General features: G+C 39.6%; 1 protein-coding gene across 3 annotated transcripts in view; it reads right to left on the bottom strand.

Annotated features, from left to right (window-relative positions):
- The window catches only part of TMEM62 (transmembrane protein 62), a 53081-nt gene that overhangs the window by 27571 nt on the left and 4542 nt on the right, over positions 1-20968 (bottom strand). Inside the window, exons 1-4 of one of the 3 annotated variants that reach the window (XM_080807709.1) lie at positions 8404-8766; positions 8037-8148; positions 6570-6707; positions 3501-3546 (exon numbers count right to left, since the gene is read on the bottom strand). In XM_080807709.1, coding sequence (XP_080663835.1) covers positions 3501-3546; positions 6570-6707; positions 8037-8148; positions 8404-8583 — 476 coding nt within the window. In that variant the 5' untranslated portion in view covers positions 8584-8766. Of the gene's footprint in view, positions 1-3500; positions 3547-6569; positions 6708-8036; positions 8149-8403; positions 8767-20968 lie in introns of those variants that run through there. The other 2 variants (XM_080807711.1, XM_080807710.1) reach the window with 2 other exon arrangements.

Here is a 20968-nt window from a genome sequence, read left to right as displayed (position 1 = left end):
TGGTGCTGGGAAAATTGGACAACTATGGATAGAAGAATGAAACTCGACCATTCTCTTACACCATACACAAATATAAACTCGAAAGACCTCAACGTGAGGTAGGAATAAATGTGGAATAAATGTAGGAATATATGTGGATAAAAGACCTCAACGTGAGGTAGGAATCTATCAAAATCCTAGAGGAGAACATAGGCAGTAACCTCTTTGACATCAGCCACAGCAACTTCTTTCAAGACATGTCCCCAAAGGCAAAGGAAACAAAAGCGAAAATGAACTTTTGGGACTTCATCAAGATAAAAAGTTTCTGCACAGCAAAGGAAACAGTCAACAAAACAAAGACGCAGCCCACAGAATGGGAGAAGATATTCGCAAATGACACTACAGACAAAGGGCTGATATCCAAAATCTATAAAGAACTCCTCAAACTCAACACACACAAAACAGATAATCACATCAAAAAAATGGGCAGAAGACATGAACAGACAGTTCTCCAAACAAGACATACAAATGGCTAACAGACACATGAAAAAATGTTCATCATTAGCCATCAGGGAGATTCAAATCAAAACCACATTGAGATACCACCTTACACAAGTTAGAATGACCAAAATCAACAAGACAGGAAACAACATGTGTTGGAGAGGATGTGGAGAAAGGGGAACCCTCTTACACTGTTGGTGGGAATGCAAATTGGTGCAGCCACTTTGGAAAATAGTGTGGAGGTCCCTTAAGAAATTAAAAATAGACCCTGCAATTGCACTACTGGGTATTTACCCCAAAGATACAGATGTAGTGAATAAAAGGGCCATCTGTACCCCAATGTTCATAGCAGCAATGGCCACAGTTGCCAAACTGTGGAAAGAACCAAGATGCCCCTCAACAGACAAATGGATAAAGAAGATATGGTCTATATATATAATAGAGTATTATGCCTCCATCAGAAAGGATGAATACCCAACTTTTGTTATCAACATGGACGGGATTGGAAGAGATTATGCTGAGCGAAGTAAGTCAAGCAGAGAGAGTGAATTATTTTATGGTTTCACTTACTTGTGGAGCATAAGGAATAACACGGAGGACATTGGGAGATAGAGAGGAGAAGTGAGTTAGGGGAAATCAGAGGGGGAGATGAGCCATGAGAGACTGTGGACTCTGAGAAACAAACTGAGGGTTTTGGAGTGGAAGGGGTTGGGGGGTTGGGTGAGCCTCGTGGTGGGTATTAAGGAGGGCACGTATTGCATGGAGCAGTGGGTGAGGTGCATAAACAATGAATTTTGGAACACTGAAAAGAAATTTAATTTAATTTTTAAAAAAAGAAAATGAAAGATTTCCATCTCCGACCTTTTCCTTTCTCACATTGAAAAAGGACAACTTCGTCCTCCAAGTTATGGTGACTCTAATTATATGTTAACCAATGCTGTTTGACCTGCCACCCTCCAGCTGATGACACTGTCCCCATATCTATGGACTTCATTAGATGGGGTATATCTCCTATACATTTCAGAAATAGGCCTTCCATATCATGCCTGGACTATTACAGGACTCCTCTATTCTACAAAACTCCAATCTCCGTGTTTTTTGCTTATTATCCCTATCTTTTTTCTTTTTTGTTGTGTGATTGCCCTTTATAAAGTATTATTTCATTATGTGACTTGTCTCCTTAGGAATCTATACTGGATTATGAACCATTACCCAACACATCTAAATTTCTACACTTGTCACTTAAGACCTTGTTAACTGGCCCTAAGCTACCTACCCAATGTCATACCAGGCCTCAAAATGAACCTTTATTCTGGTGATACCAGTTTCCTTACTGTCCCTAAAAGCTCATTCTAGCTTTTAAAACTCTGGGGTTTTGCCTAAAATATACCCCTCAAAATTTCTTACTTCTCCAAATGTAATCTTTCTCTTAAGGCTGGACACAATTTTTGCTTCTTTTATAAAGTCCTAACTTGCAACTTGTAGCTACATAAGTTCTGGAGATCCACTGCACAGCATGATAATTATAATCAAAAGTACCATTTTATAAACTTCAAAGTCACCAAGAGACTAGATCTTAATTATTCCTACCACAAGAAAATGATAATTATATGATGGTAATTGAGATATTAGCTAACTCTATGGTGTCCTCATTTCGCAACATATAAATGCATCACGTGAACATGTTATACATCTTAATCTTATACAATTTTACATGTCAATTATATCTCAATAATAAAATAAAGTCTCCTCTATGTCTAGCCCATATTAACTTCTGCCCTTTCCGATTTCTCATAGTGATTATCATGTGTACCAAATAATGTAGCATTTCATCAGTCATCCCTTCATGTTCTTTTCTAATTGTTTCCCAAACAATTCTTATCTCCCTTAACTGGACTTCCTTGAGGGTAGAGGCCATATTTTTAAATATTAGCTCTTGTATCTCTCACGCTATCCAGCTAATGATGGGCTCTCAACAAATTCTCACTACTTGAGTAATGGTCAATGTAGGACAAAGCTGTGGAATACCCTAGAACTGAAGTGAAACTGCAACTAAAAGAACCCGAACACTTTGTAACTAGAGAGCTGGTTTTCTAACTCAAAGAACCTTTCATATTCATAGCCTTTTTCACATTCATGGCATATAAAGAAAATCTTAATATTTCTGTGACATACTGGGATAAATGGACAAAGCAACCAGGGTGACCAACTGGGCTCCTCACCCACTCTAGAGGCTCAGAGAATCAGTTACTCAGTATTCCTAAAATCCATAGTACTCTGGTAACAAGCTCTAATCTAAGTGACTTCTGCTACAGCATGGTGACTACAGTCAAACACACCCTATTATATATTTGAAAGTAGTCACAAGAAAAAAAAAAGTTTCTTAACTATGTATGGTGATGGGTGTTAACTAAACGTATTATGGTTACCATTCCATAATACATACAACTATCAAATCATTGCATTGTATACCTAAAATGAATATAATGTTATATGTCAATTATATCCAAGTAAAAAAATTCAAATAAAAAAATGACTTCTTCTCTATATCAATGGCAGGAAAAAAGTTTGTGTGAAATATTTAAAGTATCATTAGCCAATAAAAAGCATAAAGTATATGAGATAAAAGGAATTAAAGGAAAGAAAAAGTCTTGGGAAAAAAGGAACTGAATATGTCACACACACAAAAATTCTAAGTTACTAGAGGTTCTTCTGTTAAAAAATGTTTTCACTCAGGGCACCTAGGTGGCTCAGTGGGTTAAGCCTCTGCCTTCAGCTCAGGTCATGATCCCAGGATCCTGAAATTGAGCCCCGTATTGGGCTCTCTGCTCAGTGGGAAGCCTGCTTCCCCCTCTCTCTCTGCCTACCTCTCTGCCTACTTGTGATCTCTCTCTGTGTGTCAAATAAATAAATAAAATCTTAAAAAAAAAAAAACCAAAAAAAATGTTTTCACTCATTCACTGACTTGACTGCACCCCTCTTGTACTACTTCATGGTCTGTGTTCTGTTTACTACAGTACCTGTAATAATTCTCGACACTGTCCAGACTTGGAATGTTGAATGCATCTAATTAAAAAGAAAAGAACAATGAATCACTAAATTCTACTCTACCAATATTATACTATATGCTAACTAAATGGAATTTAAATAAAAATTTGGGGGGAAAAAAGCACACAGAAAAAAAAAGAACAAACATCATCTATATTAAAAACAAAAATATAAACATCTTAACAACTAAAGAAAAATGACAATACTTTCAATAACACTTTACATGGCAGAATGCCAATAAATTAGCCTGATAGTTTTTAAAACTTGGTAACAGAATTCATTTTATCTGAAAACTTATATAAGGTACTAGTATACTAGAGAACAAGAAATACTTTCATATTATGTACTATTCAGAACACATGAATTTGCAGTTCTAAGACTGGACGGTGTTGCTGCTATTTTAATCATGTTTTAATCATGACTGATACATGGATCCATGCTAAGTGTTTCTAAACAGCTGATCACTTTGATAACAGGACCTAAGGCCATCTCTTCTTAAATCCTAAAGATTCAATAAGAAAGGAATTATATAATGGTAAGAGGTAAGGTAAAGGATGTTATAGAACACTTACCTGGAAATATAATGATTTCACAGAGCTTGATTGTCTGGTTGCAATAACTAAAATTTCTTACCAGCTTGGAATTCTAAGAATCCACTACATTTCTAATAACTTCAGAGAATAAGCTGTTAAGTCCAATTTAGGCTAAAAGAGTTATTATTGTGTATGCAATCCTCTTACTATGTAAGAGAATAATACTGTTATAGTTAAATTTTAATAAAAACTAGTTTCTTCCTATCTTAACATAATACATAAACATAAACACATACAGTAAGCATTTGTCCTTATATAAATAGAATTAGATTATCATGAACTCCAAAGGATGAGCTCTGTTCACAAGATCTAATCACAAGAGTCTGATATTTATTACTTGAAATAAATCAGTAGCTTGGCTTGAAAAACTTTTTTATTATGTACAGGCTTGCTTTTCATTACAAAAGAATTTGACCTGTACCACTAATCAGGGTCAGGAAAAAAAAGGGAAATGTAAATTCAGATCTTCTTCAACTTACAATGGGGTTACATCCAGACAAATCCATTTTAAGTGGCAAATATTTAAGTAGAAAATGCATTTCATACGCTGAACCTACTGATCATCATAGCTTAGCCTCACCTATGTAAAAAATGCTCAGAATGGTTACATTAGTCTATAGTTGGGCAAAATCATCTAACACAAGGTCTGTTTTATAATAAAGTGTTGAATATCTCATGCTGAAGATCTGAGAGTGAAAAACAAAATGAAAGCACAGACACAAAATGGGTTATAAGGTTAATGGCTCTTTACGCTGGCAGTCATGTCCAGCATCACCAGAGTATCATACTGCATATTGCTAGCCCAGGAAAAGATAAAAATTCAAAATTCAAAATACAGTTTCGGGGCGCCTGGGTGGCTCAGTGGGTTAAGGCCTCTGCCTTCGGCTCAGGTCATGATCCCAGAGCCCTGGGATAGGGCCCCGCATCGGGCTCTCTGTTCAGCAGGGAGTCTGCTTCCCTTACTCTCTCTCTGCCTGCCTCTCTGCCTACTTGTGATCTCTGTCAAATAAATAAAATCTTTAAAAAAAAATACAGTTTCTATTGAATGTGTATCACCGTCATACATTGTAAAGTTGAAAAACTATAAGCCAAGGGGTGCGTGGGTGGCTCAGTCGGTTAGGCTTTTGTCTTTGGCTCAGGTCGTGATCCTGGAGTCCCAGGACTGAGCCCTGCATTGGGCTCCCTGCTCAGACAGGAGTCTGCTTCTCCCACTGCCACTTCCTCTGCTCATGCTCAATCTCTCTCTGTTTCTCTCTCTCTCTCACTTGCTCTCCCTCTTGCTTGCTCACTCTCTCTCGCTCTCAAATAAAATCTTTAAAAAAATCGTAGGTCAAGCCATCATAAGCTGAATCATCGTAAGTGGAGGACCAGACTTACAGAGTATACCAGAGAAAGCTATAAGCCAGATACCCCATCATCAATTAATAATTCCTAGCTGCTTTGTAAGAACTATTTATAAAGAGAGCATTTTCTGATCAAACCAAAACTATTTCACCAGAGAGAATTATCTGTTTAAAATGATAGTTTTAAAAGTATTTATAATTAGGCATACAGCAGCAATTAATAATCAAGTGAAGCAGATCAAGTACTTAACAACCAATAAGAAGGTCAACCTATATAAAACAAACAAGCTTACTGTTAGGATATTTTGTTGAGATTTCCTTACTAACACTACAATAATAATGTAAAAAATGTGAAGGGATTATCTACCTATTTCTCTCCTCATACATAGAGATTTGTTTGCAATTTTAATTTTTTTAAGTATACACAGTAAAATTCATTCACTGTAATGTACAGTTCTTTCGGTTTTGACAAATGCAGTCATGTACCCACCACAATGGAACAGTTCTATCATCTCCCATAATTCTCATGATGGCTCTTTGTAGTCAGCCTATCCACCCACCCAATCCTTGGCAACCACAATCTGTTCTCCATAGTTTTGCCTTTTCTTGAATGTTACATAAATCATACAGTATATAAACTTATGGGTGGTGGCTTCTATTAGGCAAAATGTTTATCTATTGACTTTTATATATGTATTTATGTATGTGGTGTGAATGTATATATGTATGGACTGATTGATTTTAGGTTCCACACCCAATGTAGGGCTTGAACTCATGACTCTAGATGAAGGGTTGCATGCCCTACCAACTGAGCCAGCCAGGCACCCAAAATGGTTATACTTTTAAACACCCTCCCACACAGTTTTTGCTAGAGGTTTTTCTTCATGTAAAGAAGGACCACCCCAACTTTCCCCTCAAAGGCTAGAAGTGACATCTGAAGTTTTAAAATCACATAATAGAGTTGTATTTCATAGTTGTGGGCTTCGGGATAACTAAACCTTGTTACAAAGTTCCCATTTTATAATTTTATATTCCAAACTTGAGAATCTGGGCTCTTGAAGGGAAAAAAATCTAGTTTTAATTATATATGGGTCTTGACTCTTACCATGATTTCCTTTAACATCAATCCACTTGGTTTTTTCCATGACCCTTGTCTTCTTCAGGATACCCTGGTAAGTTTGCCATTCTACCTCATGCTGCCTGGATCCCAAGTGTTCCTTTGTTTTGGCATCAGTCAGGTCTCCTGTAGATTTACATAAGACTTGAATCACAATGCAAAATAAACCCAAGGGGGTTAAAAAATGTCCTCATATGCACTCCAAAGGAACAAAGATACTTAAAGTACTGAACATACATAAGCATAACAACTTATAAGTCCATCTATGTTCAAAGCAAGCCAAACAAAATGGGAATTTCTTATTTTGAAAGGACTTTATTTGTTTCTTATAGGTTAGCAAGTACCTATTTAACTTCCTGTGATATTAGAAATGGGTTCTGAAAAAAATTATCTTTAAAGAGAGCCGTACAAAATGCATCATGAAACTCTGACAAAAATGAAAACTATAAGAAATTCCAACACTCTGGGCAGATGCCTGATATCTATGACAACCATATTTTTCACACCCAAAATCAGGATATGTAATCTGACCAAGTGTTATTCTACAGCAAGAAGTGATCTGGAGGTGTGGTTGGGCAATGAAATACCAAAATTTCTGGAAAACAAAACAGTTGAAATGGAGGTTTTGCATAAAATGAGGACTGATAAGCCATCGTTATCAGCAGAGGTGTTTCAGTAAGGTGGGTAGGATATGAATCCCCCAACAGACAAGACAGATGCTCCTTTAGCTTTTTCTCCAACACATTTAGAAAGCAAATAGGAGTTGAAAGATTCTAGAGAACCCAAGTCAAAGTAGTACCAAAAGATGAAGAAAAGTGTCCTAAGTCACTTTAAGAACCGACTAATGCTGTTTTTAAAAAAGGAAAATTAGTTTTTTTTTTTTTAAGATAACTTTTGGGGCATCTGGTTGGCTCAGTCAGTTAAGCCTCCCACTCTTGATTTCCGCTCAGGTCATGATCTCAGGGTCCTGAGATGGATCCCTGGTGAGCTCTGCCCTGGGCCTGGAGCCTGCTTGAGATTCTCTCTCTCCCCCTCCCCCAACCTCAAAAGACAGAGAGAGAGAGAGAGAGAGAGAGAGAAGGAAGGAGGGGAGGGAGGGAAGGAAGGGAGGAAACTTTTGATTTGTGGTTAAAGGGCTTTCCCTAATTCTCTCAAATCCAGAACTATAACAACGAACGAATACAAATACAGCAGACGGTACTAAGAAGAATCATGAGCCTTGCTTCTACTGCTTTGACAAGACCTTGCTACGGCAAGTCATTGATTGGTCTTGGATCTTGACTCAATTATGCATAGGCAAAGGAAATTACAATGTCCCATCTCCCCTACAGGAGGACTCACCTGGGGCTGGGGCTATAGTGTTCCCAACATCACCCAGGTGAAAAGCTGCAGCCCTGGCTAGCATTCTACCATCCGGACTATAGAACAACGCGACAGCACGGCAACCCTCCCTACCTGTTGCCAGGACGAGAGCTGGTTGAATGATGCCAATAGTTTCTGAACAGAACTTCTCTAAGTCTACAGCTCTGCCTGGATCACGAAACCTGCTCAGGTGAATGTCGGATATCTGCCGAAAGCAGGTATTAAACAGAGATATCTGAGTCAGGAAGAGGCAGCACGGACAGCAGGCGACCCTGCAGCTCTCTCTAGGCGGAAGGAAATGGCAAGGATGCCCCGCAAGAACGAACCCCCCTCCAGGGAAGAACAGAGCCCCCAGCCGGGAGTTTGGGGTCGCGGAGGTCGCACCCTGGCGGAAAGTGCCCGCGTCTCACCGCGTCGTGACGGCTCTCCACCCACCCTCGCCCTGCTCCCGCTGCGTCACCTGCAGACCCCAGAAGATGTTGCCGGCTCCGGGGCCCGGCGCGGGGTGCGGGCTCCTGGAGGCGCGGGGCTGGGGCAGCAGTGAGGGCTGACCCGCCAACCCATAGTGCTCCAAGAGCACGGCCGCCAGCGCTGCTGCCGCCAGCCCCGCAACCACCCTGATGGCCAGCACTGCAGCCATTCCGCCGGCCCGGGCGCTGCCCTTGCCGTCCGGGGCTCAGCGGGTGCTGCGCCCCCGGGAGCTGCTCTAGCTGCACTTCCGGACTCTATGGTCTCGGGGGCCTAAAGCGCAGCTGGGCCGCCGCCGCCGCACCTGCACCTCGCCAGGCACCTGCTACGAGCCAGCCGCCCACGTCTCTGGGCTGGGTTGGCAAACGGAATGCGGATGAAGTAAAGGAAACCGAGACCCCCAGCGCCAATCAAGGTTGCCGAGGAGTGGCGGGGAAAGAACTCTGGTCCGGGAGGCGGAGGCTAAAGTCCTGGCTCCGCCTTAGTCAATCATTCCTGACCCCGGTGGGTCAGTTTCCTTACCCATAAAACCGAGCTAATGAAGCCTCGCGTGCGTACTTCACAGGCTTGTGAGAATCACAGTATGTATAAGGACGCCATTTAAATTACTGTACAGGTGTGACAGCTGACTCTCTCTCGGCCCATCTATTATTAACAACGTGTTTCCATAGGTTTTCAATAGAAAAACGTACATACGTACGTTTTGTAAAGGTATTTTTTTCTAAACCTGATTTCAAAGCACTTGGCTATGTAATATCCCGTTGCCATTTAACAAACTGTAAATACTCCCTATGGGCAGTCACAGGAGAAGAATTAGATTCGGATCCTGCCCTTAATTTATCTCTAACCATTCTGTTATTGTTGAATTTCTGGATTACTTATGTTCAGAATGTTCTGAATAAACATATGCTGTTTTGAAAGAAAAACATTTTTATACAAATAGCACCCTTTTAAACACCTATTTGAGTTATTTTCTTGGGATATGTTGCCAATATTGAAGTTATGCCTATTTTAATTCATTAAATACTTTTTGTGTACCTTTGGAAAGAAAGACATTGATCTCAGCAGAAAATATAACGAAACCTAAGTAGCTAAAGAACCATGATTCATTATTTAGAAGCTTAGGTAGGAAAGAGAAATATACAAGTAAGTTTAATGTAAGACCAATATGCCATTTGGCACAAGAGACAACAAGATATAAAAGGCCAGAAGAGGTTTAACCAGAACAGATCCCATCTATAGGATCAGGAAAAGTTTAAGGAGGTGTCATATAGAAGATGGTTAGTTATTTCTGAGTGGCAGAGATTGGGGATGGGGTGGGGAGAAGCACTTTCCACCAGGACCTAACATGAATCAAAGCATTAAGATGAGAATGCAGGACCTGTTGAGGAAACAGTGAGTACTTTGGTTTGTATGGGCCTAGAGTATACTTAGAGGAATAGTAGTAATTGAACCAGACCTTTAGTTTGAGCCACATTTTGGAAGGCCTGTATAAATGTCAAGAGTGAAGACAGATCTGGCAACAGCACAGGGAACCAATTGGACAGAGGAGAGGTATAGCAGAGACTCTGGTTGGAAGAATATAGGAATAATCTAGTGCTATGGTCTGAATGTGTCCCCACAAAAGGTATATGTTGAAATCCTAATACTCAATGTGATGGATTTTAGAGATGGGCTCTTCCCTTATGAACAGAATTAGTGCCCTTATAAAAGAGACCGTAGAGAGATCCCTCATCCCTTCCACCATGTGGGGACACAGTGAGAAATCAACAATCTGCAACCTGTAAGAGAGCTTCAGTAGAATCCAACCACTCTAGCACCCTGATCTTAGAATTCCACCCTCCAGAACTATGGGAAACATACTGTTATTTACAACCTACCCAGTCTGCGATATTTTATCTTAGCAGCCCAAACAGACTGAGACTGCAGGCAGTGGGTTACCTGCAAAGTCCTGAAGAAGGAAGATGGGAGAGCATGACACTGAGATTACAAAGGAAAGATCAGATGTAAAACAACTGTGAAGACCAAAACTATAGAATTTGACAGCTGATTGGATATTTGAGGGAAGAAAAAAAGATAGTTAAAAGCTAGTGCCAAAATTTGGAACCCAAGTGACAAAAAAATACTAGGGCTATGATATATGTTTGGAGAGCATTGTCCATATGAATGAAGTTTTTGGTTTTGCCTAATATATTGCACTAGAAAAATATCTGTATGGATATCTTTAAACCAAATTTGGAAGATATGTTTGAGATGATCTGATTTAAAACATAGGCAATATGGCATGTATGACAGGCATTTGGAGAGGCCTTAGAACAACTTTAAATATATGAGAATAATCTTCTAGAAATGGAAGACAACAAGAATCTGAGTGATAGATGATAGGAATAGACATGCTATTAAGACATTTTGGACTGAGAAATAATGGTTTAAAGTCACAATGGCCAGCAGTCTGGATTGCAGGCACTGAACTGTAACCAAGCTGCTTCACTCATGGTGTTCATAGCGAGTCGAAACAGGAATTGTTTAATGACGGTTAATGATTCTTTAGGGAATATAGCTAATGCACCACAAATCACCATACAAGGTGATTCTCGGTTCCTAACAGCTAAAGGAGAAAGGAGATTTCTTGTTATCTCATAAAGAGAGCAAGCAGCAATGCACCATCAAAGCAAAATATCCTAGAACTAAAGTCAAGGGAGAATGTATCACTTGGGCATTTCACAAACAATGGACATTGTCATCAACAGTCATAAACTGAAAAATGTGACTCTCACAAACATGTAGAAATTATCTTCAGATTACTATTTCTTATACTAAGTTTGTTTAAAAATCCAAAAATGCAGGGCGCATGGGTGGCTCAGTCAGTTAAGCATCCAACTCTTCATTTCGGCTCAGGTCATAATGTTCGGATTGTGAGACTGAACTCCTCATCAGGCTCCAGACTCAGTGCAGAGTTTGCTTTAGATTTTCTCTCTACCTCCCCTTCTGTCCTTTCCCCATCTTGCATGGGCTCTCTCCTTCTCTCTCTCTCTCAAATAAATAAACCTTTTTTAAAATTCCAAAAATACAGTATGTAATAATTGTTCTGTGACGTTATTTCTGTGAAGAGCTAAAGTAATGTAATCAGAGTAGTTTTTTGTGTATGTAAGGATTTTTAAATTTCAAAATTGTGATATATAAAATATACCATCTTACCCATCTTTAAGTATATAATTTAGTGCCATTAAGTACATTCACATTGTTGTGCAACCATCATCACCATCCATCTCCTGAACTAAACTAAAATACTGTACCCATTAAATATTGAAGCTTCATCCTCCCCTCCCCACTCCCTAATAAATGTTTTCACCTATGTTATATCATGGGTCAGAATTTCCTTCTGTTTTAGGGCCAAATAATATTGCATCATATAAATATACCACATTTTCTTTATTCATTCATCTGTGAAAGGACATGCGGATTATTTCCATTATTTGGCTCTTGTGGATGCTGTTACTATGAACATCAGTGGGTACCAGCCAGTTTTTCAGCTTTTTAGGGAACACTCCATTCACCCCTTAGGAAAACAAATTTGAGGAGAATTTCATCTAAGTAGTTCAGGCTCTGTATAAGGAACCTGAAACACGAGCAAAAGTAAGAAATCACAGATCAAGGAAATTCTCACACATGTCATAATATGATGAACCTTTAGAACATTATGCCAGTAAAATAAGCCGGTTGTAAAAGTACAAATACTGTATGATTCCACCTATACGAGGTACTGAGAGTATTCAAATTCACAGAGACAGAAAGTAGAATGGTGGCTGCCAAGGGCAATGAGAAGTTAAGGTTTAATAAATACAAATTTTCAGTGTCGCAAGACGAGAAAGTTCTGTAGCTGGATGGTGGTGATGGTTGCACAACAATGTGAATGCATTTAATGCCACTGTACAGCTGTGGTTGGGCTCCCTGCTCAGCCGGGAACCTGCTTCTCCTCCCTCTGCCCCTCCCCCAGCTTGTGCTCTCTACTCTCTCTTTCTCTCTCAAATAAATAAAAAAAATCTTTAAATATATATGTAAAATACTAAATTAAAAAATAAGCGTGGGAAGCTTGATCTTAGGTTACTATTTTTTAAAGATTTTATTTATTTATTTGACGAGAGAGATCCCAAGTAGGCAGAGAAGCAGGCAGAGAGAGAGGGGGAAGCAGGCTCCCCGCCAAGCAGAGAGCCCGATGTGGGGCTCGATCCCAGGACCCCGAGATCATGACCTGAGCTAAAGACAGAGGTTTAACCCACTGAGCCACCCAGGTGCCCCTTAGGTTACTATATTTAAAAAGATTTTATTTATTTATTTGAGAAAGAGCGAGAGTGAGAAAGCAGAAGCGGGGGGAGCAGCAGGCAGAGGGAGAAGCAATTCTCCACTGAGCAGGGAGCCTGACGGTGAGCTCAATCCCAGGACTCCAGGATCATGACCTGAGCTGAAGGCAGCCGCCCAACCGACTGAGCCACTCAGGCACCCCATCTTAGGTTACTATTAAAATGATCACCATTTAGGGGCACCTAGGTGGCTCAGTCAGTAGAGCATGCGACTCTTGATCTTGGGGTTGTAAGTTTGACCCCCTGTTGGGTGTAGAGACTATTTAGAATCTTTTTTAAAAACACGATTACCATGTATATGTCATTTTATGATTGAGTAAAAGAAACACGGACCACACAGCCACTTTGGGATGGGGCAATCACGGCAAGTTTGGATGACAACAAATCCATTCTTTACATGTGTTTAAATGTATATGATAGATGGGAAAACAGTCATAAGGTTGTGGGCTTTCACATTCCTGAGATACAAATGCTAATTTGCCGTCCCTGCAATGAAGCATAAATCCAAAAGCCTTTAAAAAAAAAATGCAGAGAACTAATGCCCTCATCAAAAGTTAGAAAAAGCACCAAACTCAGAAATTGAAATTAAAAACTCCCAGATGTTGGTCACATTATTATTATTACTTAAGATTTCATTTTTTTAAGATTTATTTATTTGAGAGAGAGAGCACAAGTGGGGGACAGGGAAGGGCAGAGGGTGAGAAAGAATCCTCAAGCAGACTTCCTACTGAGCAGGGCTCAATCTCAGGACCTGGAATCATGACCTGAGCCAAAATCAAGGGTTGGCTGTTTAACTGACTGAGCCACCCATGAAACACTTAAGATTTTATTTTTAAGTAATCTCTATACCCAACATGGGGGCTTGAACCCACAACCCCAAGAACAAAAGCCACATACTTTGCTCCACTGACTGAGCCACCCAGGTGCTCCCTGTTATTATTTTTTTAATATTTAAAAGTTAGCCTTTATTTCTTAAATTGATGGTGGATACACTGGTCTTCATTTTATTGTTATTCTTTAACATGTACATATGTTACATGTAACCTTTAGTATTATAAAATATTTACCATAAATTCTTATAAGAAACATTTAATAAAAATGCAATAAATGCATACTTATTTTTCCATTAAAAATATGAAAAATATTTAAATGTGCACTCTATTCAACCTGGCATTTATACTTAAAATAAGTTATTCTAAGGAAATATATGGATGTTTATAGGGAATTACCAGTAAGTATGTTTATTAAAGCAATTTTATAATAGGAGAAAACTGAAAACAAACTACAGTGAAAGACAATAAGAGTCCTAGAGATAAAAACGACTCAGCCATATAAGCCAATACCATGCAGTAATCTTAAAATAATTTTGAAAAAACATTAATAGTATGAAAATACATTGATAACATGTTAATGGGTATTTTACACACACACACACACACACACACACACACACACCTGGAAGCATATACACCAAACTGTCAACAGTGGTTATTCTGGGATTCTGAAATTACACGAGATCATAGGTTATTTATATTTTCTCCTCTTTGCATATCCATATTTTCTGAGTTTTCAACAATGACAATGTAAAGAGGAAAAAGAACTTTTATTTTGTTTTGGTTTAGCAAAACTTTTTATAAAAGACCAGATAGTAAGTGGTGGGCCAGGTGTTTCCATTGTGACTACTCATATGTACCACTGTGCAAAAGCAGCCATAGTCAATATACAAACTAATAAGGTGGCAGCATTCCAAAAAAGCTTTATTTATGGACACTGAAATTTGAAGTTTATGCATTTTAAGTGTATTATAAAATATTCTTCTTTTGACCTTTTTTTCCAACCATGTGAAAAATGTTAAAACTATTCTTAACTTGAAGCCTATATTAAAATAGACAGCAGGGGGATCCCTGGGTGGCTCAGTTGGTTAAGCTGCTGCCTTCAGCTCAGGTCATGATCCCAGGGTCCTGGGATCGAGTCCCACGTCGGGCTCCTTGCTCAGCAGAGAGTCTGAATACAAGCTGCTCTGTCTGCTTGTATTCTTCCTCTTTCTCTCTCTCTGACAAATAAATAAATAAATAAAATCTTTTAAAAAAAAATAGACGGCAGGTGGAGTTGGGGCCATATTTTGTTCACTCCTGTTAAGGACAAGCTTTTGGTTTTTATTGCATTGATTTCACTGGATTTCTGCTCTGGTCTTTATTATATATATATATATATATATATATACACACACACATACACATATATATACACACACACATATATATGTATATATATAATGAATAATATTATTAATATTAATAATATTATTTATTATAAAAACAATTTTAAAGGAATAAGATGCCTGAATAGAATATACAGATGGTTGGTAGGCTGTGTTGACAGGTGCTCAAACTATCATGGTCCAGCTTGGTTCCTCTTTCCAGAATATACTCAGATCCTGGACCAATAAATTTGTTCATGTTTATTTAATCTGTTCACCAAAGCACTTGAACCCCATACTGATGCAGCCTGCTGCAAACTGGGGCATAAAACTCTCCACAAACTTGATGGAAGGACCCACTCTGTCTCTCTCCAAGCCAGATTTTATTCTTCTGGTAGGTTGAGCCATTTCTTGCTCAACCTACCAGAAATGAGAGCATTCACTCTCCTTTCTTCTCAGTGATGTGCACATTTCCGTGTCCTGGCTCCTCTGTGAAGGGCATGCTCGCTGGAGTTGTATGGCTCTTAATCCACATTCCGATTCTCTCTTTCTATTTGTAGTACCTTCCACGAGTTATTTATCTATTTCTCTTCCCAGACTCCCCCCACCCTTTATCAGGGCTAAAATGCTCTTGTGGTCGATCACTTGCATAGATAGGATTGTCTGACCAGCAGAGCCCTTAAATGAAACCTCTGGATTCAGGGCAGAGAATGAACCCAATATCCAGGCCTATATGGATCCCTAATCCAGGTCTAACTCAAGTTGAACCAGCAATCTGAGTTTCACTCCAGATATGACTCCCTACGTATGGATATCCTTGTTTTTAAATAAGAAAGCCAAATAAGGTTGGTTGAAGCCAACCCCAGAAATGTAATCTCTGAACCCAGGATTGATTCTCCTAAAACTGGTGCTGAAGCGTCCAGTCCTGACTACTTTATCACAGTCGCAGGACTTTTCCAGTTCTAACAAGGGTTGATCTCCCCACAACTGTAGGAATGACCTTTGTTCAAGACTGAAAACTTCTGTTCTAATGAAGACCATCACATTGCCTCTCCATTCTGGACCCTAAAGACCTTAATGATCCCTGCTTCTCAGCTCAGTATGGGAGCCTTTTTCTTCAAGTATAATCTGCCCCCACATGGGATTGCTATAGTCCACAGACTTCCTGAGAGGACCTGAGAGCCCCAGGCTCTTTCCTTAGCTCAGAAACCAGCACTCTTGGAATAGCAACTTACGAATAGCAGAAGCAGAACTGAGTCATAAGATGAGGACAGTGGTACCATTCTCTATTTTTTTTTCTTTTTTGTTTGCTTCTTCTTTAAAATGTATATCTTTTAGAAAGTACAGAATTCAGTTAGGTTTCATATTGTTTTGTTTTCTAAACTAATCATGTAATAGTAAGTATCCTCCTGTCTGAAGGGTCTTGGGTTAACTTTTCCACTGAAATGTCCCAAAACAGCTGATCCATAAAGAGCTCCTCAAACTCAACACACACAAAACAGATAATCATGTCAAAAAATGGGCAGAAGACATGAACAGACAATTCTCCAAAGAAGACATACAAATGGCTAACAGACATATGAAAAAATGTTCATCATCATTAGCCATCGGGGAGATTCAAATCAAAACCACATTGAGATACCACCTTACGCCAGTTAGAATGGCCAAAATCAACAAGACAGGAAACATGTGTTGGAGAGGATGTGGAGAAAGGGGAACCCTCTTACACTCTTGGTGGGAATGCAAGTTGGTGCAGCCACTTTGGAAAACAGTGTGGAGGTCCCTTAAGAAATTAAAAATAGACCCTGCAATTGCACTACTGGGTATTTACCCCAAAGATACAGATGTAGTGAAAAAAAGGGCCATCTGTACCCCAATGTTCATAGCAGCAATGGCCACAGATGCCAAACTGTGGAAAGAACTAAGATGCCCCTCAATGGACTAATGGATAAAGAAGATATGGTCCATATATACAGTGGAGTATTATGCCTCCATCAGAAAGGATGAATACCCAACTTTTGTTATCAACATGGACAGGACTGGAAGAGATTATGCTGAGTGAAATAAGTCAAGCAGAGAGAGTGAATTATTTTTTGGTTTCACTTACTTGTGGAGCATAAGGAATAACACGGAGGACATTGGGAGATGGAGAGGAGAAGTGAGTTAGGGGAAATCAGAGGGGGAGATGAGCCATGAGAGACTGTGGACTCTGAGAAACAAACTGAGGGCTTTGGAGCAGAGGGAGTTGGAGGGTTGGGTGAGCCTGGTGGTGGGTATTACGGAGGGCACGTATTGCATGGAGCAGTGGGTGAGGTGCATAAACAATGAATTTTGGAACACTGAAAAGAAATTTATAAAAATACCCCAAAACAAATAAGCTAAGCAATAAACATTCACCATACTGTGAATGCCTTTTCAAATTTGCAGAGGTACACTGGACTGGCTCTGAACATGCTTCATTTTTTTTAAAAGATTTTATTTATTTATTTGACACAGAGAGACAGCGAGAGAGGGAACACAAGCAGTGGGAGTGGGAGAGGGAGAAGCAGGCTTCTTGCTGAGCAGGGATCCAATGCGGGGCTCAATCCCAGGACCCTGGGATCATGACCTGAGCTGAAGGCAGACGCTTAATGGCTGAGCCACCCAGGTGCCCCGAAATGCTTCATTTTTATAATCAAGTTGCTGCCATTTAAAGAACATGCTCAAGGGCTTCCCAATAGCTCTATTTCCAACAGACCAAAGATTATGCAAAATGAAAAACAGTCTTTAGTGTTAAAAAGGAAGTATTTCTTGACAAAGAATGTGCCAGGCCCAATTGAGATAATCTTGTAACTCAGTCAGTGAATTGGACAAACAAAAGGCTAAGAATTGCCATACATGTAAATGAAAGAATTAATATATATGTATGTATATATTCAGCATCTAGGTTGAACTGAAGGTTTCTTTTTGTAAAAGTTGTCAAATTATTTTTGCAATTTTAGGAAGATTATATCCCAGTTTTCTGTTATTCTTTCATTTCCAGTGCAATGAAATCACAGAGGGAACAATTTTGCATGCTGGAAAATGAGAGAATCAGAGAACTTCTCAGAGGAAGTCATATATAAACTGAACTCTAAAAAATAACAGAAATCCCTTTATAGAAGGAGGTGTTGTGGTGGGACAGGGGGCATTCTAGGCCAAGGGACTAACCGATGCAAACCCACAGAAGGATGAGATTGAATGGGAAATACGGGAAAAACGGTATGGATAGTTCAAGGTGAGGGGTGGCAAGGGAGATTAGACTAGCAAAAAGTGTTTCAAGCTGGATTGAGAAGGGCTTTGGATGCCATGTTCAAGAGTTAAGTTTTATGTTATAGGGTAGTCGTCTAATTTATTTAGAAAAGGGAGTCACATGACTAGATTTATATTTGCAAATAATTCTGGCAGGAAAACAAGTGATGAATATGAGCAAGAGAGTGGAAATAGGGAGATCAGATGGGAAGGTTACTCTCCTCTAATCTGGATGAGGATTACCAAGGATTTGTACCAGACAGGTGGAATCATGTATGCACTACTATCATCCACATAAGAAAATATCCCAGAGAAAGAAGTCTATTAAAATAGAATCACTAAAGGGGGCGCCTGAGTGGCTCAGTGGGTTAAAGCCTCTGCCTTCAGCTTGGGTCATGATCCCAGGGACCTGGGATCGAGCACCGCATCGGGCTCTCTGCTCTGCAGGGAGCCTGCTTCCCCTCCTCTCTCTGCCTACTTGTGATCTCTGTCTGTCAAATAAATGAATAAAATCTTAAAAAAAAAAAATAGAATCACTAAGGGTCTCTCAACTCTGATTGCTCATTAAAAACACTTGAGTTTTTTTAATGGCTATTCAGGTCTCACTCCTTTTTAATTAAATCAGAATCATTAGAGTGAGACCTGGTGTTGGAATTTTTAAAAAGTTCTCAGGTGAGCCTAACATGTGACCAGGGTTAAAAACCTCCAGCACGAGGCGCCTGGGTGGCTCAGTGGGTTAAAGCCTCTGCCTTCGGCTGAGGTCATGATCCCAGGGTCCTGGATCGAGCCCCAAATCGGGCTCTCTGCTCAGCAGGGAGCCTGCTTCCCCTCCTCTCTCTGCCTGCCTGTGATCTCTGTCTGTCAAATAAATAAATAAAAATCTTTAAACAAAAAACCTCAAGCACAATCCATACATGAAGAGTGTAAGGAAAACAGCTCTGAGTATGGCTGTCCTAACTGTGTCATTCTGGGGCTTTGAGAAAACTAATTTATGTATATTAGCTGTTGATGATACTTCAAACAGTAAAATGACACCTGAAAAATGACCTGTCAACTTACAAAAGTTACTGTGAGTTGATGCTAATTTAAAAAGAAATATGTATTTGCAGAAGAATCAAAGAAGTTCATAATCCTCTTCTAAAGCAGGTCAAGCCACACCTTGGTCTAGATCAGAAAAGAGCAATGCTAATTCATAAGTTTGTATCTATTTTATCTTGTTCAGGCCCTATGAAATGTCTAATAAAAGCATGCTAGGATGTTAAATGTGTGCCAGATACCTGATATTTTTGTTGGTTTAATAATAAACATTTATATTACAACTTATAAAGTGGTAAAAGAGACTAAAATTTTTTTTTATCGGAGGTAGGACAGTGAAGTGGTTGAAGACACACATTTGGAAGCCATATAGACCTAGGTATTGAATCCAGGTTTTGTCACTTTAATTGTGGGTTTGAACAAGCAGTCTCACTCATTCAAGCTATAACTTCCTTTTCTGTGCAATAGTGATAACAGGAACGACATCCTAAGATTGTTTCCAGAGGGGCACCTGGGTGGCTCAACTGGTTAAGCGACTGCCTTCGGCTCGGGTCATGATCCCAGGGTCTTGGGATCGAACCCCACATCGGGCTCCCTGCTCAGTGGGGAGCCTGCTTCTTCCTCTCCCTCTGCTGCTCTGACTGCTTGTGCTCTCTCACTCTGACAAATAAATAAAGAAAATCCTTAAAAAAAAAGATTGTTTCCAGAGTTATACTTTATTTTTTTTTAAGATTTTTATTTATTTGACAGACAGAGATCACAAGTAGGCAGAGAGGCAGGCAGAGAGAGAGGAAGGGAAGCAGGCTTCCCGCTGAGCAGAGAGCCCGATGTGGGGCTCCATCCCAGGACCCTGGGATCATGACCTGAGCTGAAGGCAGAGGCTTTAACCCACTGAGCCACCCAGGTGCCCCCAGAGTTATACTTTAAAATGCATCTAAAGTCTTTAACATAGTAGCTGACTTCTAAGTACGGCTTAGCTTAGTGTCTTGGCTCCTGCACTCAAGGAACTAACAAATTAGAGAAGGAGTTAAATTGGGCCTGTGACACAAGGCAGCATTATAGGTTATAAACAGTACTTTAATGGTTACATCAGATAGGATCCTAACAGTTTCAGATAATAAAAACCATCTTTAACTATCTTGAGAAAAAAGCACATCTACTGAAAGGCTATCAGAAACTCAAAGATTCTGCAAAAAGCTAGGGACAGGCTTAGAAAAAAAAAGCAGAAACCCAAGGAACTGCCATGGACTAAGAAGCAGGAGGCCAATGGTTTCTTAACAAGAATAGTCAGAATAGACATTGCTGCTTGAGGATACCAACCAGGCATGAATTCTAAACACATGTTTGGGAACACACTCTCCCTCCAACAAGACTTCCTATAATGGAAAGACCTCCTGCACCAAATGGAGAAAGTGCCAACAAATGTAGGACAATCAGGAAACAAAACAAAAACAATGTCCATCTTGAACACTAACAGGCATTGTCCTGCACAATGCCAGTCATTGAGGGCTTTAGATAGAGTGTCTCATTAATCTTTACAACCATTATATGAGGAAAATAGTCTTATTACCACAACTATTTTATAGATGAGGAAACCAAGTCTCAGAGAGGTTAATTTGCTTAAGGTCACACAACCAGCAAGTGGCAAAAAAAGAAATTCAAATCCAGAAAGTTTGATTCTAGACACTAGG

This window comes from Martes martes (genome assembly GCF_963455335.1).
Source record: "Martes martes genome assembly, chromosome: 7".
Lineage (NCBI taxonomy): Eukaryota > Metazoa > Chordata > Mammalia > Carnivora > Mustelidae > Martes > Martes martes.
This window is presented reverse-complemented; position numbering and strand designations above follow the sequence as displayed.